Source organism: Podarcis vaucheri (assembly GCF_965113315.1).
Source record: "Podarcis vaucheri genome assembly, chromosome: 6".
NCBI classification, from domain to species: Eukaryota; Metazoa; Chordata; class Lepidosauria; order Squamata; family Lacertidae; genus Podarcis; species Podarcis vaucheri.
Genome location: NC_138764.1, coordinates 63,242,199 through 63,270,197, shown reverse-complemented (window position 1 = coordinate 63,270,197; position 27,999 = coordinate 63,242,199). Strand labels below are relative to the sequence as shown.

The window sequence follows — 27,999 nt, the reverse complement described above, 5'->3', positions numbered from 1 at the left end:
GCCTATCAGCGAGTCCTCCTCAACTTTGCAGTGGTGACTGCCATGCTGTTGGAAACAAAGCCATGCATGGAGGAGGCGATGGAAGCAGCCTTGCGGGCCAACTTGAGAAGGATCGGGAACTACTATGAATGCATGCTGAAGGACTTCATTGACAGCTATGACTTGGCCAATGCCATCTAATAGGATGATCTGACTAGTCTAAGGCATGTTGCGCAACAGAGTGAGTGAGTGGGATGGGAAGCTGAGGCACTGAGGTTAGCTTCCTCTTGGTGGAAGATGAGGAACCCCAGTGGGTTTGACTGCAGCAGCAAGGGTAAGGCTTGAAAGTATTGTGCAGATGCTTAAGAGTATGGGAGAAAAAGAACACCACCTCATAAGGACCTTTTTTCAGAAGTAGATTGTTTTGAGAAGTGTTGACTTACCCCAGGGGCTTCTGAAGGTGTCAGAAATTCATTGCAGGAGTAAGTCGAATGGGAGTGGTAAGCTGGTTTTGGCATACTACCCTGTTAGGGTTAGCTATTGGAAAGGTTTGCCTTTTAATCTTGCATCAAGATTTCCAAGTAGGATGGCTAATTTTGCATTTTTTAGATCTCTTTAACCACGGCTCTCCTGCTATTACAGGCAGAGAGAAAAATGGAGGATTCCTGCCAGTGTAGCAGCTTTGGTAGCCCCCCACCCACAAAACTCTTGTGAAATGCTTTTTAGATTTGTTTCCCGAGAACTTAAACATCTTTTTAAATAAAAATGACTGATGTAGACAACACATCTCTTGGAGCTGCCTTTATTTGCTGAGTGTGGCTTCCCTGAACTATCACTGTTCAGACAACTATAGATAAAACTGTATAACTTTGTTTTAGCATCCTGCTTACAGTTGCCAAGTCAAGCATTCAGTGATTAAGGCAGGGTTAACCTATTTATTCTTCACACTGCACCTTTTGAAAACACAGAAATTGGAAGGATGAGCTGGTAGGGAGCCAGAAGGATCTTGGAACTTGTGCAAAATGTGTGCAGGTGGTGAACAAAGGGGTACAGCCTTGTTTCACACGCTCTACACTACAGCATGCTCTGGCCATTGAGCTTCTTGTAAGTATTCATGCTGTAGTAGAGAGTTTAGAAGCTGAGAGTGTCCTGCCCACAAGGCTCTGCTGAATTATACTAATCTTTACATGTTTCTTCCCTGTGTAACTAGGAAAACAGGGGAAGGGGCAGCTGCAGGCCTTTGAGGAGGAAAATGCCAGTTCTAAAACCTCTGAAAATGCACAATGTGACCAAAGTGGCAATGCAAACCTCTGTATATGTGAGAGTCTTGCTTCTCACTCAAGTCTGCTTATTCGCAGTTCTTCCTCAGCTTTTCAGCACGCACACCCATCAACCGCATTGCTACATAAGATGTCTGCTTGTGACACTATTTCCACCTCCCCACCCCCCAACACTTTTCGGGTATCCAAGAACTACGTTCTCTTTCTCTTCTCCCTCTTCCCCACCAGCCCAAACTAACATATACTGCAGTGTTTGTTGCTCGAACGTGCTCTGGCTGCCCACCCTATCCCTTTGCCAAGTGTCTCTTGCTCCATATCGGGTAGAACAATCCGTCTGGCCCCAGGCTTTGGGATGGGCTTTCCAAAAAAGAAGCCATCTGGCTCAGAGTCAGAATCTGAAGAGGATGAGCAAGTAGGACACCAAGCATCGTCTTGTTCCACCACAGCTTCCTGCTTGCCTGTGCTGTCCTCGGGCGGCATTTGTGAGAAGTCCCTGTTCCACACTGATGCATGTGGGGCTTCGGAGACGCTGCCCCTAAAGGGATCGTCTCCAACTTGCTGCTGAGGTGTTAGTGGGAAAGTGGACCCTAGCAGTTGGTTCTCCATTAAACTGACAGTGCTGTGAACTACCTCTAGCCTAGAGGGGCTAGACGTTCCCCGCTCTGCTTGAGGAGAACCAGTCAGAAGTTCAGTTTTATCAAACTGCCTGGAAGCTATTCTCTTTCGGAAAATAGTGCTTGCTTCTTCTTGGCTCCTGAACTCAGGACACAGTGATGAATCCCCAGATGTGTGAAGTGTTTCCATTGCTGGTAATAAGAAGAACAAGCATATATTAGAGCACTGGTCTTCAACTGGTGGGTCATGCCTTAATCTAAGGTGGGTTGCAACAGGTGCAGCCGCACCGCCATGCAAATATATGGTAAAGTATTAAGAAATGGATCCCCAAATACAGGTTTGCTTTAATAGTGGGTCTTGGGTCTGAAAAGACAGAAGTCACCTGTATGACGACCCTAAACTCCCAAGTCGGACTGCTGAATAAAGTCTATAAGGCAAGGGCGGGGGGGAGGCTGTGTGGCTTCTCTTCTAGCTGTTGGTTCTACCCAGCATGACAAACTAGTTGGGGATGAAGGAAGGTGCAGTCCAGCAACATCTAGAGAAGGGCAGTCCAACTTTATATAGCAAGATTACTTTAACATGGGACCTGCAGGCTGCACACTGTCTTGTCACCAAAGGGGGAGTGGGAGCAAGGCCAAAATTTTGCACACAACTGCTGGCTAAGCAAGGTGCCGGGCTTTGGGAAAGGGATGCAAGGACCCTGTCAGAACCCTCATGCCTCCTTCCCAAAGCCCAGCATCTTGCTTACCCAGCTTTGGGGAGCTAGTGTGAGGGCTGGCAGGGTGTGTGTTTGTCAGTATTGCTGAGGGCAGCCCCAAAAAGGCCTGAGGACCACCCTGATCTAGAGAGCAACAGGCTCCCCTTCTCCATTGTAGATAATCTTAACATCAGGACAGACATGTAGAAGCATAAACATCAACATTTTCTGTCATCAGGCAGAAATGCCACCTGGAATCAGAACCTGGCATCTAGTGAAGCCCAAACCTCATCAGGGCTGAGCTCTGTGGCCTCTTTTTGAGCCTTGACAAGGGAGGAGCAAGCAAGCCTCTCTTGCCCCTTCTGTGCAATGGTGTGGATTGGGCCTCATGGCAAGCAAACGTGCTGTGGTTACGGCAGCAAGCTCACTCAGTGAGGGCAACTAACTAAGTCACTCAAGAGACCTCACCACCACCGCCATTAAAAAAAATCTGGAATCAACACGACATTAGGAGTAGAATAAGGTAGGACTGGGGAGCCTTCTATTGTTTTGGCTCAAAGGTGCCTATATCATTATCCCTGCTGCTGAAGGCTGATCACCCCAGACATCTTACCATCTGAATCTGCTGTTTCCTCACAGGCATTAGGGTTGGTTCTTGCAGCTGCAGAGGAGCAGCCTGGGCTGCTGTATCTAATTCTAGAGATGGGTGTTGAGTCAGGGGATGGAACAGAGATGAAAGCAGAGTCAGAGGAATCTGAGCCAGTGGAAGACAAGGCCGATTCCTTCTCTAAGCTGCAGGCCTCAGAGCAGAAGAGAAGCCCGTTTTGAGTAGTGACCAGCTGGCCTTGCAGTGCTTTTTTGCAAATGCTGCAGCAGAAGCAGCAGGACTTGGCGTGCCAGTGCTGGCCTTGGAGGGTGGCTTGCTCACTGTCGACACCTGCGAGAGCAGAACAAAGCACACTAGGTTTAACTATAGGCAATTTCAATGCAAAACTTCGTTTGCATTTATTGCTGATGTGGCCTCCTTGCACCCCCCCCCCCGGTTAAATAGGGGATATGTCCAGGTACATTTCAGACCCCAAATGAGGAAGTAAAAGGAAAACTGGCTTTCATACTGCTAAGACAGTATGATGATGAGATAATACAGGCTGAAAATTAATTTTGCCACTTCGCCCCGCCAGCCTGTGGTTTATCACATTCTCCACCAGGAGCCCCTGCATGATACAAGCTAAACTTTTACCATTCATCTGCTTGGTCACAAAGAGAGTTAAGTTGTAGTGCCAATGGTGCTACAGAGTCATACCGATGTTTCTTCATCATTTACCAGTTTGCCTCTAGTTTGAAGAGGGGGTGTGACTGGATTTTTGTAAGGTTTTTACATTTACCAGTTTTGTGAATAATGTTAACTGAAAGGTTTAGAATCTGTCCAATTATTATACAATTGCTTTAAATGCTTATACCAAGGGGAAAGCTTTCTAAAATCATACTATGTATGATTAAACCAATTACTGTAAATGTGGCTGCTATTTTAGAAGGCTTGGGATTAGTGAAATGCATGGAGAATAATAGTGCAGTGCAATACCTTACTCAGAAGATCCATCGGCTCATCTTGCATGCTACAATAACATAAGCCATAGCTTAGTCAGTGTGCAGGCTTCTGGGCCCCTAAAGAAGAGATCACAGCCACTTTTCTCCTTCTCCAGTCCTACTGCTGTGAGCCAATCCATTATTTGGATCTGAACCCGGGCTCATGGTTTGTTACATTTCAGACAAACCACGAGCCATAACCAAGGTTTGTTACGATTTGCGGTTTGGCTGGAGTGAGACAAACCATCAGTTTATGTGTGAGAAGCATGGTAAGTCAAACCACGGCTCAGTACGCAGCAGTACTAGAGGAAGAGCAAAGCAGCTGTGATATCCTGGCTGGCAGCTTCATGCAAAGGCATGGTTTAGCTTTGTATTACATGAGCAACAGATTATCGAGTTCACTGGATATTACTCGGTATAGGACTGCAATTACAACAGAAAAGGTCCATCTGTCACTGAGCAGCCAGACACGACTGCATTCTATGCAAGACCACAGAAATGCTCAGCACCTACCAATGATCTCTCCACAGGCTTGGCAGACATCTGCGTACAGACTCTCAAAGCAAGCACAGCAGCAGGGCTGGCCACCCTTCATGACATAGCGCCGTGCCCCCAGGGGCAAGTCACACTCGAGGCAGCAAAAGTGCTCTTCATGCCAGCGCATGCCTTCTGCCTCCATGCACTCTGAGGTGAAGATCAGCTAAAGAGGCAAAGAGAATGCCAGATATCAAGCATGCAGTGTACGGAGGGGTGCTTTTTGGCTCCTAATTCTTTGAGGTACTTTTGTCATTGTAGACCAAGAAATTAAAGCTTTCTGCACCAAAGCTTTACTACATTCAGCAAAATTGGCAGCATAGTTATTGTACCTAAAAGCACCTAAAAGTTATTGTACGTAAAGGTAAAGGGCCATTGGGTCCAGTCGTGGCCGACTCTGGGGTTGCGGTGCTCATCTCGCTTCATTGGCCAAGGAAGCCGACGTAAAGCTTCTGGGTCATGTGGCCAGCATGACTAAGCTGCTTCTGGTGAACCAGAGCAGCCCACGGAAACGTGTCGTTTACCTTCCCACCAGAGCGGTACCTATTTATCTACTTGCACTTTGATGTGCTTTCGAACTGCTAGGTTGGCAGGAGCAGAGACTGAGCAACGGGAGCTCACCCCGTTGTGGGGATTCGAACCACCGACCTTCTGATTGGCAAGTCCTAGGCTCTGTGGTTTAACCCACAGCGCCACCCGCGTCCCTACTCTGTCCCAAAATAAAATTCTCTGAACTGAACACATTGTGGAAACATCATATTCACGCATTGTTTTATTTTGATTTTCCCCTTAATGGGAACTGTGCCGTAACACTTATTTCCTGGCTACTGGAATTTAAGGCTTGAAGGTTTCACCAAATCCAGCCTACGTAATTTCTAACTTATCTTCGCAACTACAGAAATTTAAACACCAACTCTCATAAAAACAGAGCAGATTTTCAAACTTGGGTATTATTATTTTTTTGTGGAAATGCAGAATGCATAGCACTAGCTTCAAGCCTACTATATGAACACAGACCTAGTTTTGTTGCACTTTGCAGATATTGCTTCTTACAAAGACACAGGTGCAGCTGCAGGCAACCCGGCCACTTCCTGTGGAAGGAAGCCCCGCACCACTACAGCAATGGAGTTGGCTAGGGCTGGGTTTCCCCCCTCCTACATCCGCAGCCGGGAAGGCAGGCTTAATAGACTGCAGTATAGTGTAAATATAACTTTTATATGCACTGGGAAACCCCCCAAAAATAGTGTGTCTCACTTTATTGCACTATTTGCTTTATTATGGGGGTCTGGAACTGAACCTACAATATCTCGAAGGTATGCCTATATTTACTTAGCATAGAAATAAGTTTTGTACCTTTAGCAGGTCATACCACAGTGGGCCTGCTCTAAGATACCACTAGCACTTTTCAGATTAAATTTAGAAGGGCTCCTCCACGGTATCTGGATGCTTTCATGGGACAGTCAAAGAACATACAAGGTGGATGAAACTTCATTCCCCTGTATAATGACAAACCTCATCTTCCTGCTTACAATATAACATCGTTTTAATTGATACTTCTCACTACAGAGAAAGGTAAAGGATGCAGGTGGCGCTGTGGTCTAAACCACTGAGCCTCTTGGGCTTGCTGATCAGAAGGTTGGCAGTTTGAATCTGCACAGCGGGGCAAGATGCCATTGCTCTGTCCCAGCTTCTGCCAACCCAGCAGTTTGAAAGCACACCAGTGCAAGTAGATAAATAGGTACCGCTGTGGCGGGAAGCTAAATTGTGTTTCCGTGCTCTGGCACTTGTCAAGATGTCCTGTTGTGCCAGAAGCAGTTTAGCCATGCTGGCCACATGACCCGGAAAACTGTCTGGACAAGCGCCAGCTCCCTCGGCCTGAAGTGAGATGAGCGCCACAACCCCATAGTCGCCTTTGACTGGACTTAACTGTCCAGAGGTCCTTTACCTTACTACAGAGAGAAAAGTTTGGTCTTTTTGAGACAGCAAATAACCACCTCATTGTGGATAGGTGGAGATTATAAATAAGGTAACTGCTGATCTCTGGAAAGAAATCTTGCAATCCCTATGAAATTTTCAATCTTTCATTGAAAGTCCTAACCAGATTGAAGGTGGTAGATTAGGATCATCAATAGTTTCAAGCAGAGATTAGGAATTGACACAAGACCCCAAGTGTTTTTATATGTGTATACCTACTTGATCACATGAAGCACAGCGTGGGCGGAAGAATTCTGCATGGTGCCGGCCACAATAGATCTTCCCATCTCGCTGGAAGTAGATGAGATCTACTAGGGGTTGGTGGCAGGTGTGACAGACAAAACAGGCAGGATGCCAGTAGCTCTGGTCTCCCAGCTTAGGTGCATACACACCCTTTTCACCTCTGATCAACCTCTTACCACACTGTAAGCAGAAAGGACCTTTTTATCTATGGTGCATAGTTATCTGCTCTTCCTGCAATACAATATTGCTGGCTACCCACAACCCAGATTGTGATCTTCATGGACATGTGATATCCTCTTATTAGCCTTTGGGGGGGAGGGGGAGGAAAATCAACTTTTTCGTTTCAACAATTTTTTGTGAAAAAGTTTTTTGTTAAATATTGTGTCTTTCTGCCTCACCACAAGCTTCCAAGGTTCCTGACATCAGTGAAAATTAATACATAATAAAAGGCTTATCCACAGTTACCTTTCCTGGCACAGTCCGCACTTTAAAGCTCTGCATCCAAGAGCCCCCCTTTGAATAATAATAATAATAATAATAATAATAATAATAATCATACCCCACTCATCTGGTTGGGTTTACTCGGCCACTCTGGGTAGTATACAGCATTTCTGGGCAGCTTACAGCTTTGGACCTTTCCCCACTAAAACCCACTCAGCTCAACTGGAGCAAATGACAATCCATAGAAAGCGTGTGTAGTGTGTAGTGGCAATCTTCTCCAGTTCTTATGCTTAGCCAGGGGAAAGCAAACCCAGATCTTAGACTTGGGTATCTCAATCATGAGAACACTAGTACCCAGTTTTAAGGAAAGGATGGCTCACCTTTTTACAAAAGCACCCGTGAGTTGTGGGGGGCACCAGGCATGTGACTCCCTGTCCCAGGGATTCCTGCCGTCGCTGTGAAGCAAATATCCGTAGCCGCTCCCTTTCCTCCTCACCAATGGATGGGCAATACCTTGCCTTAAATAAAAGCACAAGATTGTGTCAAGACCCAAAAGAGTATTCAGATTTTCTTCAGGCAGACAGCTGCTATCAAACAATCCACAATTGATTTCAGAAGAACTGGACATCAAATATGTTAAGTTGTGGGTGAACATATCAGACGACACAGCGATTCTTCAAACAGCTCTTGTTTATTCACAGGCCAGAACAGAACTGAAGTGAAGGGTTCAGCCAGCCTGCTTATATAGAGCCCCACTAGAACGCAACAGTAACCATTTTCTGTAACTGTCCAATCACTGAACGTCACTTTCAATCCCTTATTTGCATATGTGGACCTGAGTGAAAACTATCCACAGTATCCGCCTGCTGGCCCACGGTGAGAACTTCAGTACATAACAAAATAAATTCTACTTTATTTCTAATAGTAAATCCTGATACTGTAAACAACTGTCACCCAACTCTTAACACATGCAATGCTGCACATGTCTATTGAGCAAGCCCCACTGTGCTCAATGGGACTGACTTCTAACAAGTATGTTGAATATGACTGCAGGCTAATTGACTTTCCTTAGTGCCTTGGAATGTTTTTGTCCATCACATACATCTCTACATTCTGATTTTAAAAGAACAAAGGCATTGCACTATTGGGCTTAATTGAGCCAGTCTTTCAAACAGAGTGCAAGGAGAACTTATTTGTGTGGACAGTGTCAGTGAATGGTCCAGTCACTAGGTGACAGCAGACTCTGACAGATGGAGTCAGGAGTTTCCTGTAGCTGTTCTGTCTAGCTTTCTAATTGGTGTGTCTTATAAAGCCTTCCATTAGAACAGTATTTATAGCAAACCCTGGCTTACTGGTCCTAGTAAGTCATTAGAGCTACAAAACTTTTGAGGCAACAAAGAATTTGTGATGGAAGTATGTATGTTACCCAAGGTGATCAGCAAGTGCAGAAACAAATACACAGTCTCTAAATTTCTGAGTGATAAATTTTGGGAACAAACAGCAAGGGCTAAATAAGTCAATCTTCGTTTCCTCTTCTTCCTCCCCAATAGCACCCTTTACCTGTCTTAGTCCATTAGAGGAAGGATATGAAGGCAGAAGAATTGAACTGAATCAATGTTACACTCTTACCTTCACTTATAAAGGGGCTTCTTTTGCAGTACTTCCATAGAATAACTATGAAGCTGTGTGGTTAGGCTTTAATTAGAATTACAGTGTGGTTCCAAGCCTATAAATAAGAGCACAAATCTGTCCCCAATCACTTTAGAGGCACTGGCTGTGTTAACATTTATTAGTGCATAAAACAAGTACCCAACTATTTGTGGTCTGGAAAAGAGTAGAGTTTTAATCAGTTTTTCCAACCAAGGCAAGATTGCCTAATGAAGACAGGATGAGAGGTCCAAGAATCTTACATCGCAGTCCTGCGGGGGCAGCTGCTGAAGGAGAGTTTTGATGCGGAGCTGGTTCTGGGTGGCAACAGGGACTGCATCTGATGAGTGAGAGTCAAAGTTTGGTGACACCTGCAAAAGCAAACAAGATTAAGAGGCAGAGATGGAGTTGTGTTTTCCCCATGAGTTTGGGGAACAATGCCTGCTTGCACCGCTGTCTTCCCTCACAACCCTCTCCCTGGCAGAGTTGGCTGGAGATCTGAGATGTTTCCCGTGGGAAAGGGTAAAGCCCAAAGGAACTGGGTCTCCTGCTGGAGGACTAATGAAAAGGAACTGGCAGAATAAGGAAAGGAGAGCTGGCTTAGCATTTGTCTGCATTAGCATGCATTTACAGCACAGAAACCTATCCCCCAAAAGGCTGTGTTTCTCAAAAGCTAACCTTTCTCTGCTGCATTTGTACTTGGGCAAGCAGCAACACACAGCCAAATTTGCTCTGCTGTTTTTGACTGCCCTACCCACAACTCTTCTTCTTTCCATGGAATCAGAACCCAGAAAACGTAGGGCATGCCACAGAACCGATGGAACAGATCTGGGGGCACTTCCAGGCTGTTGCTGTTTTGGGGTGGGCTGAATCGCATACCATCAAATTCAGATTTCACAATTAGGTTGCACAAAACTCCCAGTCAACTCTAACCAAAAGAATGGACTTTTAGCAACAAGGGAAGTGATGAGGAAAGGTGATGAGGAAAGGCAGTGGAAAGTGTGGAACAACTTGTTTTGATGCAATGTCATCTAACCTCACCACAGACATAGAAGAAGGAATTTGCTCATTAAATAGACAACATTGTCTAATCCAGGGGGAGGCAACCTAAGGCCCGGGGGCTAGATCTGGTCCAATCGCCTTCTAAATCCGGCCCACGGACGGTCTGGGAATCAGTGTGTTTTTACATGAGTAGAATATGTCCTTTTATTTAAAATGCATCTCTGGGTTATTTGTGGGGCCTGCCTGGTGTTTTTACATGAGTAGAATGTGTCCTTTTATTTAAAATGCATCTCTGGGCTATTTGTGGGGCATAGGAATTCGTTCATCCCCCCCCCCTCAAAATATAGTCCGGCCCACCACATAGTCTGAGGGACGATGGACCGGCCCACAGCTGAAAAGGGTTGCTCCCCTGGTCTAATCTACCTGCAAACAAATCAAGATGAATGCTCAATAAAAAAGGTTGTCTGGAATTGCCCTGGGTGCTTTTGGTTTCTAACCCCAGAGGGAAGTAAAATAATCAACAGCAGCCTTGCCATTGTCAGCAATTAGAAGTGATGAAAATGGAGAAAAAGCAAACCTGTCATGAAATTTCCAGGAAAAACTATTGCAACATTTAGGACAGTCTTCCACATAAATTTATCATCAAGTTCTGCCTTACCTCTGCTGGGGGAATTTCTGTGACAGGCCCCGAGTAATCTTCCAGGGCGCAGCCAGAATCACTGTCTGAAGATGAAGCAGGTAGTAGGTATGCCAGTGTTCCACCACATGGAGCCTTCTCTCTCTGGGACCAAGTAGGGCTTGGTTGAGACATCAGCAGAATGGAAGCGCTGGAAAAGAAGTGCCTGTGTGAAGTGACTGGGCCCCTCTTGGTTAGACTCCCCAAATGCACACAGCAAAGTCACCAATAATTGTGAGCATCTCGGTCCTTCAATGGGAAGCATCACTGAGAACTTTAGGAGCATTAAAACTATAGCAGGATCATTTGGTGTACAGTAAGAGGCAGGGAGTTAATGCAGTACAAATAAGAGCATAGCCAAAATATTGCTATATCCAGAAGAACACTGTGCTGCATGGGCTCCTGGAACCAGGATCCTCCCAAGTGCTGCACAAAATTTTGGAGATTTGCTTCTATAACTAGCAAGGGGTTAGAGTTCAGGTGCTGCTGTCATTTTTGTATCACCTGATGGACTTAGTCATGTGTGCAGAATGCTCACTGGGGGAAAATGAAGGCAACAAATCACACACAGATTTTCAAAATAAAAAGACCAATATGGCCTAGCTACATTTTGCCTTCTTAAGCAGTGTCTTGGGTTTTATCTACTTGAGTAGTGTTGGGACCCTGAGATGAATGCTAAAAAAAGATGTAGAAAACATGTTAAGAGAAAGAGTGCAAATCCCTACAGAGCATCTTTGGTCTTTGGGTAGCTCCAAGGAGAAAAGGCAACTAAGAAAATACTTCACACATTTATAGGAAGTTGAGACCTATTTTCTTAGAAAGAATGCAGTATGAGGCAGCAGTGAATTGTGACAGGACTGGGCAGAGGCAGTAGCATCTTTCTTGCAGTAATTCTGTTACATTTGTTGATATGGCGATGGAGCAGAATGAGGCGGTTGTGACACGGGGGAGTGGGGCGGACTCTGGAGTGGTGGTGGCCACCAGCAAAGACCCAACTGCCTATGCCTCCCTTCCTCACAAACAATCACTGGTGTGAACAAATGGAGAAAGAAGCTATCTGTCTCTGATGTCATTGGTATAAGTAGCCAATCAGAAAGATGCGGGTTCCATTTTCTTAATAGTTCTGAACTTCCATTACAGAACAACTAGCCAGTGTAGACCAGCTGAGATGTTGTATGAAAAGCATTTCACTAGAAAGATGTACTGTATTGGAAATAAAATCCATGATATTGGTCCATTTAGGAATTCCTTGCAGGGGTTCTAAAGAGGGTGACCAGGTGAACTTTAACAGTTGTGTAGAAGACAGAATTCCAGCAGAGGTGGCTTGTCAGTTTTCCCCAGCTGTTACAAGGTGCAGAAGCCCCTGTCCTCTTTTCCATCTGCTACCTTAGTTTGAAACCCCAGACACTCTAGATGGCACTGTTACATCAAAATATAAGGGTTCTGTTTTTCTGAAAAAGGACCCTCAGAAGTGGAAAACAGAGATGCTGTATCAACTTTTGTAATCCAAGAATTTTTTTTAAAAAATAATTATTTAAAAAGAAAAAAGGGTGTTAAAAACTGCTGAAAATTTGGCTCAAACCTTGATAACTTTTCTTTATGATAAGTGTTAAAACCTTCTCTCCCCTACCCCCTTGATCTAAAGCCAAATAGTTTACACAAGCAACCAATGAAGTGCAAAACTGTAGCAGACCTGTACCACTTCAGATTGTGGAAGGGAAACTGGATGGTTGAATGCTTTTCTGTTTTGGGGGTTGGGATGTGAAAGAAGGCTAAGCTGGAATTTGTCTCTCCGGCATCCCCTGACTGCAGTCTGAAATGGTAAAGTCCAGGAACATTTGTTGCTTTTGTTAACTAGGCCTAATGCTTTGCAAAGCCTGCCATTTTAGGCAAGCCTTTGGAAATCTAGCTGCGGTTTTAATTTTGCTACTTTAGGGTTTCAATACCGCCAATTTGCTGCAATTATTTTTATTTGGTCTTTAAGCCTCCTCAGGGATTTGAGAGGCGGGATAGAATTTTCAATCAACATGCTTTTAATGTTCGTGTTGTGACTGGTTGCCTTCATATGCTTGGCACATGCCCAGATCACCGGCATAATCCATTACCATTGTGTGCAAAATGTTATACAGTTGCTGATATGTATGCTAGTATCTGGGTGTGTAGCAAACCTATCAACACTGTGACTGTGCTAATTCAGATGAGGCTGCCATAGAATCTTCTCAAAAAGGTTGTGTGAGTCAGAGCTAACTGCTGTATTTTCTCTAGTGCTGTCATAATTGCAAGCCAAGTATGTTGCTGCTGCCCATAAATTCATTTTCGGGAGACAGGCACACTTTGACTTCGGGCATTAGGATGAGCTGTAATCTATTCTTCCCCTCTGTGGGGGGAAAATATTTTTCCCCCCACACCCTTACAAACCTGCAGTGTTAATCATTCCCTGGAGCTTGGGGCACTGGGGGCTTACACTGGGTAGCTTTCCTGGTTAATGGTTACACCATGGAAAGAAGTGGACTCATCTCCCAGTTCTCTTTTCCAGAACTGGCTCATTTCCTTCCTCCCGTGTATCTGTTTCCAAAACAAAAGAGAGATTGCAGTTTGATGGCTCAGTTCAACTGCTGTGATTGCTTGGATGTATTCCCAGAGTCTGACACTCTCCAGCTAGATTTCCTGTCCCAGCTCCAAATGAAGGAGAGAGAGAGAAAAAAGAGATGATTCTGGATGGGGGCTGGGGAAGGGTTAGTTAGATGCAGCAGAGTCATGATGAACGATCAGCAGCCATGCTTTTAGAAAAAGAGTGGAAGGAGGTGACAAGATCATGTATACAACAAGGAGACTGTTTCAGCATGCAGGGATGTGAAAGCTCCTTCTGTCTAACTAGCACAAAATTCCTTGTCCAGTCAGAGAGGCAGACACACAGGAGTTCTGTCTGATATAAAGACAGCCTTCCACAGCCTGCAACCCTCCAGATGAATGTTGGACTCCAATTCTCATCAGCCCCAGCCAGCATGGCCAGTGGTCAAGAAGGATGGAAACTGTAGGCAACAAACTTCTGGAGGGCTTGTTTCATGCAGAAGGTTGTTTAAGGGACATTTCAATGAGCCACACACAAAGGGGTTCTAGAAAGTCTATTTTATAGTTTAACCACCCACCCAAGTGCTTTGTACTTTAATAAAAATATTCCCTGACCTCTTTTGTTAGCTCACATAAGACTGAAAACAACTTTGCACAAATTCACCTTTACAGTCCTGTTAATACCATTACTCTCACCCTTTCCAACACCATTCACAGAAGCACACTGGGCATATTGGTAGCACACTGTGCAAAAGCAACTAGGCACCTGAAGGAGCAAACTGCAGCTTAGAGAACGGAAGATCCAAACTGGAAACTTTCAACTTCAGCCTCAAACTGAAATCCCTGGGCCTAATAAACAGGCTGTTATTTTTCTCGCGTTTAGCCACACATGCCTGTCGTTGGCTCAGAGCTGCCTCTTCCAATGTAATTAGCGCAGAGAGCTCGGGTTATGCTGCTGTGAACCTGGGTCAATAATTAACTCAGCAAATTAGCTAGCAAACAGGAGGGAAAACAAAAAGTTCAGATTCTGCTGGTTCCCATCACCTTACTTCCCAGAATCCAGTAGTAGCACAGATAACTTACAAGTTTCCAGAAGGGTAGTCATGTTAGGCTGCGTATACACACATCCCCTAAACCAGGGGTCTGCAACCTTTAAGACAAAAAGAGCCACTTGGCCCCGTTTCCGAAGAAAAAAAACTGGGAGCCGCAAAACCATTGTGACATTTAAAACAAATATAACATGCCTTTATCCGTGGCTGGCCTACCGGGGGTCCAAAACAGGGATGTCATCTTCCTCTTCGCAGTCATAGACCTGCATGCGCGCCGCTGCCCTCTGATCTGACAGCGGGCGGGAAGGTGACTTCGGGACGGTGCGTGACTGGTGCACGCACCGCCCCCATGCGACATCACACAGCCAGTACAGCGCCCGCCACAGTGGGGAGTGTCGGGGCGCACAAATCATCTCCTCCCCTCGCTAGTATCCACCCCAGAGCCGCGGCAAAGGTGTAAAAGAGCAACATGCGGCTCCGGAGCCGCGGGTTGCAGACCCCTGCCCTAAACAATCCTGGGAACTGTTTGCCCCACTATAGCTACAACTGCAGCATCCTTAAGCTACAGTTCCCGGGATTCTTGGGGACAGGGAATATGTTTTAGATGTATGGCATTTTCACAGCCAAAGTCTGTTGTAGAAAAAACAGCAGTCTTGTGGCACCATAAAGACCAACATATCTATTACAGTAGATTTGTTTTCTGAACCACAGTCTGCTCCACCAGACTGCATGAAGCAAAACCCTAAAATGTAATCCCACCAGGGCACTTTCTAAGATGGCCATATTGAATAAAGGAACTTTGAAGGGAAGGGAAACTTCAGCAGGAAACCACTGAAATACATTTTATCAGACAATTAAATTCTATCAGCTGTGGCTGTAATCAAGACTGGGGGTTTATCACCACACTGTTTTTATTAACTAGCTAACCAATGCCAGCATCACCAATAGTGATTTGTTGACAGATGACCCTAAGAATTTTGCTTTCAGGTAATTTCCAGTGTTTGTTCTTTTGTGTTTAATTTCTCTCTGATCTCACTCCTCTACATCCCCCCTCCACTTGCTAATTTAGAATTACACTTCATTCATCTGATGAAAAAAACACAAATTACGTCATAATACAGTTGTTAATCTTTAAAGTGCTAGCTAAGGAATAAAAAGCATGGGAGACTGCTCTTTCTCTGGATTCCAAGAAATAACCATGTTAAGGTTTGTCTAGCTGTATATCACATCTCTCTCCAAGTCCGGTACATTTTAGCATGTAAAAACGAAACCCGGCTTGATTTCACCAGGAGGACATTATCATGCAAAGAAGGTGGTGTAATCATGCAGGTGAGAAGAACCTTGCACCACAAAATGCATATTCAACAGGCATTCAAGAGATGCAATCTTGTTCAGCAAATTGTTGAGAGATTTGAATAGAATAAAAACCTCACTTATCTCCCTACATCTGTTTTGCTTCAAAGCTTTTTCAGTTATGAATTCAGGACACTACAGCACATAACGCCCATTCTCTCTGCAAGTAGATTACTGCAGGATGGGGTCTTGGATCAAAACTAAAAGCTCCATACACCTTGACCACCCACAGAATATGAAGGCAACTGTTGACTTAGTACAATTGTCACATGACAGCAACTTGAGACAGCTTTCAGTTGGCAGCTTTTTTTACTGGGCATCTGTAACGCGCACAAGTTGCCAGGTGGATTACTGCCATTGCGTGAAGAGAGTCCATGTCGTGAGCAAGGGGGATCCACACTTGAAACAGCTTGCATATTGTAATCATAACATACGGGCAAGACCAGCCTAGCTACCCTGGGTCCTCACCTATAAATACCATCATCATTTTAAATACAAATTAAAAGAACAATTTTAAACGGCTTGTGCTTTCCCCCACTATAGTTTATGATATTTGAATAGCTGGAAGCGGAAATAATTAATCTCTAATAGTCCTAGAACACCATTAGTGGATAATTCCCAGCTGGGAGGACCATCCCTATTGTAACGCCCCATGACAGGATACTTAACAAAGGATGCTTTACTGGACTGGAGCTCAGCCAGCACTGGACTGGGATTCAGCGGGTCACATATATGATGAATTATTACACCTGTTTTAAGCACATCCCATCCATTCTCTCATGACAAAGTAGGTTGACTGAGCAATGGAAAAACCCAAGCGTTAACACCTTCCACCTGGTCAGAAGTGGCAATGACATCTGCACTACCTGCTTTGCTTATGGCTGGGATCTCCAGCAGCGCCATAAAACTAGAAAGCTTTAGTAAGGTAAAGGTAAAGGGACCCCTGACCATTAGGTCCAGTCATGACCGACACTGGGGTTGCTCATCTCGCTTTATTGGCCGAAGGAGCCAGAGTACAGCTTCCAGGTCATGTGGCCAGCATGACTAAGCCGCTTCTGGCAAACCAGAGCAGCACACGGAAACGCCATTTACCTTCCTGCCAGAGCAGTACCTATTTATCTACTTGCACTTTGACGTGCTTTCGAACTGCTAGGTTGGCAGGAGCAGGGACCAAGCAACGGGAGCTCACCCTGTCACAGGGATTCGAACCGCTGACCTTCTGATCGGCAAGTCCTAGGCTCTATGGTTTAACCCACAGTGCCACCTACATCCCAAGAAAGCTTTAGTAGCACTTGTTAAAAACAGGGATTCTGAAAACTGTGTGCTATGGTGATGAGAGAATGAGATGCTGTGAGAAATAAATCAGTCAAAACAAGGGGTCTTGAGAGACCCAAGTACCCACCCAAGAGGTTATCAGTTTCCTGTCTGTATTGTTTATTGCTGGGGCCTGGTCTTTTTCCAAGCAGCTTGTGCTGGGGCATGGTGATTCAGCCATGACTCTACCATCAGGTGTACCTGCTCATTCACTCACTCATGATGCAGGCACACATAGCAGATTAATCCAGCCTCAGAGAAGATGGCCCTATATCATTGTTCTTCGAGTCAAAAGTAATGCCTACAACAGGAACTCATACAGAAACATTGCTGAGGGTGGATAAACTTTATTTTTATACAGGCACGACCATTTTAGATGCATCCAATTGACGACTAATCACAGACACACGGGTTGGACCTGGAGGAAGGAAGAAAGGAGGCAAAATGGGATGGGGAGGGCACTTATACAAGCTATGCCGATGCACACAGGGTACAGGAACGGAACCCCTGCACGGAATGGTTGTCGCCTGTATAATCCAAAATAAATATTCTGCAATGTAAGGGTGAAATGTGCCTTCAATTTTAATTCAGGGGTGGCTGGGGAGAAAGTGTAACTCATCAAAAATGTTGTGAACCCACAACATGAAGCTGAAAAAATAAACAAAACTGTGTTACCATCTGGCTTAATCTGGCAACTATCCTTCCGTGAGAATTAATCCTTTCATGTGCTTCTAACTCAATGGTTTTATGTGACTAATCAATCAGGCCGGCTGTTGGCTGTTGACAATTCTTTGTAATCAGTCCTGGTAATTAGTAAATTCCATCCTGCCTACCAGCTCAAAGGGAATGGCTTCCTTTACTAAACTTACTCCTTTTCCCACTTTACATCCCATCTTCCTTGCAAAATGAAAACCCAAAGCAGCCACCACCACCAAAAGTACATTAAAAAACCAAACAAACCATATGAAGAGTATAAAGAGAAATTGTTATTTTATGGAAGTAATTAGCACATGTCTTCTTTCACCATGTCCTCCTACTCCACTTCCAAATTACTTCCACCCCCATCACCAAATTTAATATCCATCTAAGGGATTTTCCAGGACAGCCTATGCTCAGAGGAAACAATGCTGAAGACAATGAACTTAGTAAAAATAAGTTGGATTAGAAACCTGTAGGGCAAACACTGGAATAACAGGATTGGAGCAGCAGGCAGAGGCAGTGCTGCTCCAAGACACAAGACACAATTAAGAACAATCCTGGCCACCATTCAAGGCACCCCAAAGTGCCACAGCACACTGGTTGTAAACCACTGTCTTAAAAAGCTATTACACAAATCTATGGTGCGACTGCATTTGAAATACTGTATACATTTCTGGTTACCTCACCCAGAAAGCATCTTTATAGAGTTGAAAAGGTTCAGAAAATAGCAACCAAACTGATCAAGGAGATGAAGAAACTCTATCAGGAAAGCTTGTCCCCATATGGAGATTTTTAGTTAAGGCCAGTATGAGGTGATATGAAACAAGTGTAGAACATTAGGCACAGCACAGAGAAAGTGGACAGAGAATTTTTTTTTTTCTCCTCCCTTACACTGGAACTTGTGGACATCCAATGAAACTGAACATTGGAAGATTCAGGTCAGAAAAGAATGTACTTCTTCACTCCCACAGGAGGCAGCGATGACCACCAACTTGGGACAGCTTTGAAAGAGATAAAGGCTTTCAAGGGCTACCAACCACAATGGATATCTTCACTGCTGAAGGCAGTATCCTTCTGACTGTGAGTGCCAAGTGTTGGAAACTGCAGGAGGGAAGAGTGCTCTTGTACTCAGGTCACACTTGTGGGCTTCCCATAGACATCAGGTTGGCCACTGTGAGAAGAGAATTGCTGGGCTGGATAGTCCATTGGCCTGACCCAGCAAGCTCTTTTTACGACTTCATGAGTGGTGAACCTCTTAACTCATAGGCCAGGTCCAGTCCCAAAGGCACTCCAAGCCAAAGCAACAGTGTGAATAACATGGCAGCACCAGGTTGAGAGGAGAGGTTTAAACCTTTCCTGCCTGGCTCATTTCTGCAATGGGAAGGAAAACTGCACCCTCTGTTCTTCAAGTGATCTATCTAAAAGATCTTCTGCAATGATATTCCCCCTCTAAGTGTAGCCCTGGGCTAGGCAAGGGAGGTTTCAACAATGGTGAGGAAAATAACCCATCACATCTGCATTTCTCTGTTGAGCCGCACTGCCCTTATAATAGAAGTATAACATGAAAATCCATTCTGTAGATTATCCATGCAAAATGGTAAAAATATTCTTTAAAATATATTTTTATTGATTTTACAATATCATTCCAATAGCAGCCTCATTATAACAACACCAATTTTATCCGATTAATACAATTATCAATGCCAATTATTCACGTCTTCCTTCACCATGTTCTCCTACTCCACCTTCAAATTATTTCCACCCCCATCACCAGTGGCACCTCGGAAGTTGAACGGAATCCATTCCGGAAGTCTGTTTGACTTCCAAAACATTCGGAAACCAAGCTCCTGTAGCCAATCAGAAGCTGTGGAAGCCCCGTCGGACGTTCGGGTTCCAAAGAACGTTTGCAAACCGGAACACTCCTCTGATGTACATCATACTATTCTTGCCTACTAGAATGCACAGATATACCTGCCTCCCAGACCACAATGTGATGAAAAACATTGGTCTTCTCTTGACAAGCAGCAAAGCCATATGCAGCAAAAAACAACAATTGTCATCACATGAATACTTGGTACCTGGGGAAGACCTGGATTCACTGAATCAGAAGGAAAAAGGGATGGGAAAGAAGAGTCGAAACTGTGAGAAGTACAGACAAAACACACGGCAGGTGTTATTTCATATCTACAATCCCTAGCAGCACAAACATCCAGAATGCATCACCAGAGGAAATTGTGCTCATGCTCACAATCTGCTGTGTTTTCCCATGACTCCCACCCAGCGCTATGAATAGAAGGCTGTGCTTCTGGCCCCCACTGTGTGGAAAGGAAAGGTTAATTTCCATCCTGACCTGCATTTGACTTTTGGAGCTGCAATGTGGCATGAGGCACCCCCCACGGCCGAAACATCATCCTGAAAACAATGTTTTCAGTTTACAGCTGTAATCAGCCTGGGTGTGGTATCAGCATGGTCTTATCTCATGCCAAACTGTATCTCTTCAAAGAGGAACAATTTTCCCCCAAAGCAAATAGAACAGATTTGTATAAATCAGAAACAATAATGTTCTGCAATAAAAAATAAAAAAGAGAATTGTAGCTGAGATGGGGAAGCAGAGCAAATGCCAACTGGGGAATGGCTGCAAATCTTTTCATGATGAGCCACAACTGACACCACACCTAGCAGGAAGAGGCTGAGGCTGCAGGGTAGACAAACCCTAACGCACCTCTGTGCTGTGATAGCATAAGGAAACTGTGGGTAAGAAACAGCATAAGGGGGAAAACAACATGACATTCAAAATTACCATGAGACCTTGAAGTTGCAACACAACCGTAATAACCTCAAAAGCACTTTCTTATCTATACAACCAGTTATCCTGGGATAACTGCTGCTGCAGCTGTTGGGGGGGACTGCCATCTTCCCCACTCAGAGACTTCTGCTGTTGTTGTAGTGGTGGCAGCTGTTGGGGAGACTGCTGTCTCCCCCACTTGGAGGACTGCTGCTGCTGCTACACAAGAGAAGAGGACTGCAGAAAGGACTGCAGAGACCAGGTCCCTGGGAAGGCAAGCAAAGTGGGAACAGTTGCTGCCCCAGCTGGGCGTGGTCCAGCTGCTGGGGCAACACTATATAGCCTGCTTAGAGACATCTAGTTTGGTTGTCCTAGGGGATTTTAACATCCATACCAACACAGCCTTACAAGGGGCCACTCAGGACTTCATGGAAAGCATGGCCTCCATGGGGCTGTCCCTGAATAAGTGTGGCCCAACTCATAGCCATGGACATGCCTTGCACCTGGCGTTCACCTCTATGGACATGGGTGATCTGACACTAAGTAAAAGTGAAACAAAAGAAGTGCCATAGTCGGATCACTTCCTGGTGCAACTGCACTTCTCTGTGACCCTTACCCTCTGCAGAGACGTGGGACCGATTCGGATGGTCCACCCCCGCCACTTAATGGATCCAAACGGTTTCCAAAGAGTGGTAAGGGATGTTTATTGCATGTTGATGGCCTTTCTGGTGATTCCCTGGTGGCCTGCTGGAATGTGGAGTTAACCAGGGCTACTGACTGTTTGGCTCCAAAGCTCCCTCTCCGATTGCATGGAGCCTGGACGGCCCCGTGGCTTTCCCCAGAGCTGAGGGAGAGGAACCAATTGCTGAGATGGCTAAAGCGCTGGTGAAAGAAAACTCATTCTGAATCAGACCAAACACATGTTAGAGCTCAATGTCAAGCCTACCAAGTGACGACAGTGACAGCGAAGAAGACCTCCTTTGCCACCTCTATTGCATCTGCGGAAGACAGCAGCAGGAGACTCTTTCAGGTGGTCTGCAATCTAATGGAACCAACTTCACCATTGGGGTCTAGTGAGGACCCCAAGATCTCCTGCAATGATTTTGCAAAGTGTTTTGCAGATAAAGTTGCTCAGATTCGGAAAGAGGTACCGTAGATTCTACCGTGGTAGTGGGGCCGGGGCGGGAGAGTGCTAGAGTCCTGTCTGGTCAAGTTGTGTGGGATCAATTCCAATCTGTTACCTCCATGGATGTGGACAGGCTTCTTGGACAAGTGAAACTGACCACCTGTCTCCTTGATCCTTGCCCATCTTGGCTCATAAAAGGGAAGGGCAGGGTGATGAGCTCCACAGGGTGGTGAATGCCTCCCTCTGTGACGGTGTCTTCCCAGACCTTCTTAAAGAAGCAGTTATTAAACCACTTCTTAAAAAAACATCTTTGGACCCGGCCAATATGGCCAACTATCACCCAATCTCAAATCTTCCATTCTTGGGCAAGATGACTGAGCGGGTGGTCATGCCTTGGAGGATGTGGACCGCTTGGATCCCTTCCAATCAGGATTCAGGCCTCATCATGGGACTAAAACTGCCTTGGTTGTGCTGGTCGATGATCTCCAGTGGGCCAGGGACTGAGGTGGAAGCAGTTTCCTGGTCCTGCTGGATCTCTCAACGTTTTTTGACACCATTGATCATGACATCCTTCTGGACCGTCTAGAGGGACTGGGAGCTGGGGGCACTGTTATACAGTGGTTTCGCTCCTTCCTCCTGGGCCGTGTTCAGAAAGTGGTGGTGGGGGATGAGTGTTCAGACCCCTGGGCTCTCACTTGTGGGGTGCCTCAGTGCTCTGTCGTCCCCCCAGTGCTTTTAACATCTATATGAAGCCGCTGGGAGAGAGCGTCAGGGCGGTTGGGCTGGGCATTCACCAGTATGCAGATGATACCCAGCTCTACCTCTCCTTCAAATCTGAACCAGTGAAGATCCTGTGTGAGTGTCTGGTGGCAGTTGGAGGATGGATGGCGGCTAACAGATTGAGGTTGAATTCTGAAAGTACTGTATTTGAGGGACAGGGCAGGCAGGTGTGGAGGACTCCCTGGTCCTGAATGGGGTAACTGTACCCCTGAAGGACCAGGTGTCCAGCCTGGGAGTCACTTTGGATTCACAGCTATCCATAGAAGCGCAGGTCAGTTCTGTGTCCAGGGCAGCTGTCTACCAGTTACACCTGGTACACCGGCTGAGACCTTACCTGCCTGCAGACTGTCTCACCCGTTTAGACTACTGCAATGTGATCTACGTGGGGCTACCTTTGAAGGTGACCCGGAAGCTACAACTAATCCAGAATGCGGCAGCTAGACTGGTGACTGGGAGTGGCCGACAGGACCATGTAATACTGATCCTAAAGGCTCTTCATTGGCTCCCAGTGCATTTCCAAGCACAATTCAAAGTTTTGGTGCTGACTTTTAAAGCCCTAAACGGTATCGGCTCAGTATTCCTGAATGAGCATCTCCACCCCCATCGTTCAGCCTGAGCACTGAGCTCCAGTGCCGAGGGCCTTCTGGTAGTTCCCTCACTGCAAGAAGCAAGGTTATAGGGAACCAGGCAGAGGGCCTTCTCAGTAGTGGTGCCCTCTCTGTGGAACACCCTCACTTCAGTTGTCAAGGAAATAAACAACTATCTGACTCTTAGAAGACATCTCAAGGCTGCCCTGTATCAGGAAGTTTTTAATGTTTGATGTTTTAGTATGTTCTCATATATGCAGTGAGCCGCCCAAAGTGGCTGGGGAAACCCAGCCAGATGGGCGGGGTATAAATAATAAAATTATTATTATTATTATGACTACAATAAATCAGATGAAACATTTTGACAAAGAGCGACCACTCCCAACAATACAAAAAACTTTGACTCAGTTCTTTTTCATGTTGTATTTTTCCCTAAAAAAAAAAAAAAGGTGGAATTATCTTTTTGGGTGCCCCAAGCTTAACTACTGATATTTAGAATACTCAGTGGACAGCAAAGGGGTATGGCTAGAATAGTCTGGAATTATTTGCTTGTGTGGATGGAAAATAGTATTCTCGATAACTACCTTGTGATAACAACCTCTGGATCTTGATTTTGTGAATTACCACAGTGAACAATCATACACCTGCTACTGTTGATTGCAATGTCTGAAGGAACAATTACCATGTCTACTCAGAAAAGGACTTATTTATGAGTAGGCATGGGATTGTATCTAAAGTGGTGCTACCTGATTCACTCCATAAACAAAATGATTTCTGCTTCAGCAATGAAACCCACTCCTTTTACTCTGCCTAACCCCCTAATCTGTCCTTGAAATTTCCTTAACACCCCAGAGCAGATTTGGGGAAGGCATGGGGTACTCATGGCAGATGGAGGGAGGGAAGTGCTGTTGCACACACGTAAATACTTGCAGTCATGTAATGAGTGAACAAGATCCCACCCATGATTAGGATTGCACTATTAGTGGCTGATCTATATCGTATAGTAGTACAGTATCCTCTTAGGGCTGTACTGCTGATGACTACACATAAGGGATTGTATTTTTGAATGCTTTCCCATGTAACCTCCTCACATCAAGAAAATTAGTACATCAGGCAGAGGGTTAGATGGGAGCTTTTTCCTTTGGAAGGTGAATTTGCATGGAGTTTTGAAGAACACTTAAACTCCATGCACACATCCTATCTGCAGCCTAAAGATTGCCTCCAGCATTTAAAAGGGTTAATGCAGACTGATTCTAAACAGGTTTACTCAGAAGTAAGTCTCACTTAGTTACCCATGACCAACATGTAATTACGTGTGCTTTGGATTGTGGGCTTCCCCTTTCCACCAGCATCCTACGGGGGGGGGGGGAGCCTCTGAATTAGTTCTGAATTAGGGTTGTTAATTTTAGCCTGGGCACTGACTTTTTAATTCTGGGGGAAATTGTTTATTGGGTGCTCCCCCCTGCAAATAATAGCACAAATCTCAGTTAGGAACTATCTGGCTGTGGGGAAGGGATTGACCTCGACGTTACAGAATTAACTGAGGAGCCTGATGTTAGTCCACTCTCCAACAGAAATCTCCCTAAAATATAATTGGCATAGGTAATGTATACATTAGTAGATCCAAAGCAGTGGGACACAGTATGCCCAGGCTTAACCCGAGAAGGTGACCAGCAGGGTTTACATCAGAAGTGGAGAATCTTTTCCAGCAAAAGAGCCACAAGCCAGTAGTGGGTGGTGCCGGTAGTGGGTGGTGCCAGAAGCAAAAGATGGTGGAGCAATGAATGCAAATTAAACCTTTATACAATCCTTTCTGCTCTTCATCCAGGCAAGCAAGCAAGCAGCATGGTCATACTTCCAAGAACATAGTCCTGCCAGACAAAAACGCTTAAGGAGGATGCAAAGCAGAGCCAGCAAGGGCTGGGGGAGCTTAGGGAGGGTCTGTGGCCTGCAGAGTCCCAAGGGCAAGAGAGAGAGGTTTGGGGGGCACATTTCACCCCAGGTCTGATGTTCCCCACCCTAGTTTAGACTCTAAACTTGTTTCATTGACAGGGCCCATTCTGGGAATATGTGACGAATCTGAGAAAGAACAACCCCTGAGCATGTGCAGAATGCAGTTAAAAGGGAAGTCGGAGTAAGCAGAGCCAGCCTTCCTTCCCTTATCTGAATTGAAGGGAAAGATTTTCAGGTTTTAAAACTTTAGGCAAGCTTAAACTAAAGCCCTGACAGCTCCTGTTTCCCTAAAGGAAGTATTAACTGTACTTCTTAAATTATCAGAATTCTTTTTGGTGCAATACAGAAAAACCTGGCAGACACACCAATCTTGACATTATTTCAGGTCCCCTATCAGTGCTGCCCCAGCAGATGCACCTGTCAATAATGTAAATTGCCCAGGACAGACCACCATGCACCTGAATACAATTAGACTCAGCACCGTAGTCACAAATCTCAGCAGACCTCATACTCAAAACAACTACCTAACATTTACATACACCTATCAGTCTATTCATTATCTTTTCCAGATTTCATTTTAAACTCTGTAACAGAGAGAAAGTAGTTTCTAGGTCAACCTTTGCCAATCTAATGCCCTCTATATATTTTGGACTGCAACTCCCATCATCCCCAGCCTAGGACTGATGAGAGTTGTAGTCTGAAACATCTGGAGGGCACAAGGTTGGCAAAGGCTGCTTTAGGAATAAATAGGCTCACCTTTTGAAAGGGGCATATTTCACAAATGCACAAATTCTACATGGGTATATCCTCTGTACTGAAACTCACATGTACCTTATGTGTGTTCCAAGGCTGCAGTATTCTGAAGTTACCAACCAGACAATATGCAATCTATTAAAAAAAAAAGGACCCCAGCATCTTTGACTTTGCTGCAATGCACCCTGGGTCATACCTTTCAGATTGTGTGCTGCTGTCACACTAACTAACTTGTCTTCTACTGATCTTATGCATACACAAGTTTTGCTCCATGCGCATGCTAGAGGAGGTTCCAGCTGGCAACATGTTCCTGTATATGCAATGAAACAGACATGGGTGCAGCCACACGTTAATAATGTAACTTGTACCCTATGGAGCCACAAAGAGGGAAAACATTTTGCATGTACTGTTATTTCTGTCCGCAGGTGAGAGATAACGAAGAAATATTTCTTCCTCATCCAAATTATCCTCATCTGGTTCTGTTTTCAGTAACTAACAAGGCAGGAAACATTTTTACCAGCTGCCTCCAAGGTACACTTGCAACAAAAGATTTAGAAGAGGACTAAAGATGCAACCTGTAATCCCAAGTAAACAAAATGTGATATTTGTGACCAATTAGGATCTAAACGCTATTCTTAGTTACCAGAGTCGAAGTTCCATTGAGCTCCAAGGGAGCTCTTACTCCCATGTAAGGGTTGCAGCTTTACTGTAAATAGTTTGAAGCTTGCAACAACAATCTGGGAAAAATAAACATCAGCAGATGTCCCTTATTTTAAAAGGATTATCCCTTATCCCAGACTATCCGTCTCTCTCTCTCTCTCCAGACACAAGACCTCCAGGATGCTGGTGGTGCAATCCAAAGTCTGTCCAACAATTGCACTGGTTTTAACAGAGCCTCATTACCCCCTTGTTTCAGCACTTTGGTAAACCTGCACAGGACTGAACTACTTCATGCCCAGCCTCAAACCACGGCTCCCTCTAGCTCAGTACTGCCTACACGGACCGGCAGCTGTTCTCCAGGATATCAACGGGGGTGTCTCCCCCAGGCTTACCTGATGACGCCGGGGATTGACCCAACACCCAGGCCCCTTCTGCCAGCAGAGCAGGTGATCCTCCAGCTAAGGAAGACTAACAAGCTTTCAGGTCACAGGCGGTGTCTCCCGTCCCTTTCCTGCACCAGGAAACCAGCAGCCCAGCCCGCTGCTTCCCCCTCCCCACAGCCCCCCCCCCAGCTTCCCGGGGGGGGGGCGCGAGAGTGGCCTCTCTCAGCGGAAAGCCACCCCGGACACCTTCATTACCTGCTGCTGCCGCCGCCGCCCTGGATCCCCCCCCGGGCTCGGCTCCTTCCTGAGGGAACGCAAGAGGCGGACGCAGCGGCAGGAGCCAGTCGCGCCCTCGACGCTGCTTTTTTCTTCTGGGGCGGAGGCGGCGAGGAGCTCTTTCCCGGCGCGCTCCACCTGCCTTGGCAACAGGAGTCCTCCCGGCTCAGCCCTCAGCGGTGGGAACTTTGAATGCCGGGGAGAGAAACGAAACCAGGGAAACGAGGGGTGTCCGGACTCCCCCCCCCTCCCGCTCCTTTTCTTTTGCTGCGTCTTTTCCTCGCCCAGGAGACGGGCTCCTCTTCTGTGTCCGCCAGCGGGGTCCTAATTACAGAGCTTTCTGTGCAGCCTCAACAACCGGCGGAGGGAGCCAATGGCAGAGAAAGCCGAGCAGCAGGCAGAGCGCCTGTCCCTCCCTCTCCTCCCTCTCCCTCTAGTTTCCCTTTGCTTTTACTGTATTTATGTTAGCTGCTTCCCCCAGACGCCTTCTCGAGATGGCTTCCGCTTGACAGCGAAAAGACAGTCCCACCAAGAAATAAATAAACATGAAAGCTACAAGACGCCGTTCGGATTGCAACAAAGCAGCGGGTTTAAGCAAGCCCTGAAGTCCCAAGTAGCAGAAACTGACACCCGGCAAACGCTTCTTGCAGAAGCATGTACAATAATAAACACTTCAGTTAAAAGCCAGGGGAAGCAGAGGTCTTGGCTTTGTTTTTTAAAAACTTTTATCCAGAACAGTGGCTCTCAAAGGGTGTGGCAGGAGAGGCTGGCAAGTGTGGCAGGAAGGTTCAAGGGCAATCAAAGGAACATTTAAATGTTTCAGTGTACTATAATAGAGTATCAAAATATTATTTTTATTTCCAGAATATGGATAGATATCTTTTCAAAATGAGAGCAAGAGCATCAAGTGATACTGAGGACGATCCTAGTTGTGCTTTCCAATGTATTCCTTATCAATAAAAAAATTCAGTGTAGGAACCACAGATCTAGAACTTGGAAGTGTTGTAGTCAGCTATATATTTCTTGGAAGGGAGT

At 45.6% G+C, this 27,999-nt stretch overlaps 2 protein-coding genes across 7 annotated transcripts in view; one reads left to right on the top strand and one right to left on the bottom strand.

The window, feature by feature from the left end:
- LOC309534780 (uncharacterized protein) overlaps positions 1 to 238 on the top strand; it is a 29,058-nt gene extending 28,820 nt beyond the window's left edge. For all 5 annotated transcript variants that reach the window (XM_082227160.1, XM_082227161.1, XM_082227162.1 and 2 more), the window contains one exon: positions 1 to 238. In XM_082227160.1, coding sequence (XP_082083286.1) covers positions 1 to 180 — 180 coding nt within the window. In that variant the 3' untranslated portion in view covers positions 181 to 238.
- On the bottom strand, positions 230 to 27,363 carry PRICKLE4 (prickle planar cell polarity protein 4). 2 transcript variants are annotated; one of them, XM_082227166.1, is made up of 8 exons: positions 26,944 to 27,363; positions 10,658 to 10,826; positions 9,261 to 9,368; positions 7,731 to 7,868; positions 6,886 to 7,089; positions 4,672 to 4,858; positions 3,185 to 3,508; positions 230 to 2,065 (listed from the first exon to the last, which is right to left on the bottom strand). In XM_082227166.1, exons 2-8 carry the CDS (start codon positions 10,808 to 10,810, stop codon positions 1,494 to 1,496), a joined length of 1,686 nt encoding a protein of 561 aa, XP_082083292.1. In that variant the 5' UTR covers positions 10,811 to 10,826; positions 26,944 to 27,363; the 3' UTR covers positions 230 to 1,493. The 2 variants fall into 2 exon arrangements, with proteins under 2 accessions (XP_082083292.1, XP_082083291.1); XM_082227165.1 differs by lacking the exon at positions 26,944 to 27,363 and adding an exon at positions 26,289 to 26,320.
- Between the last annotated feature and the right edge of the window lie 636 nt (positions 27,364 to 27,999).

Bases quoted from the DNA above. Each gene is read 5' to 3' on its own strand.
- PRICKLE4 (XM_082227165.1), bottom strand. The intron at 7,090-7,730 runs GTGAGCCATCCT...TTCTGCTTACAG, and splicing joins ACGGGTGCTTTTGTAAAAAG to TGTGGTAAGAGGTTGATCAG. The intron at 3,509-4,671 runs GTAGGTGCTGAG...CTGCTCTCGCAG, and splicing joins AGCCTGTGGAGAGATCATTG to GTGTCGACAGTGAGCAAGCC.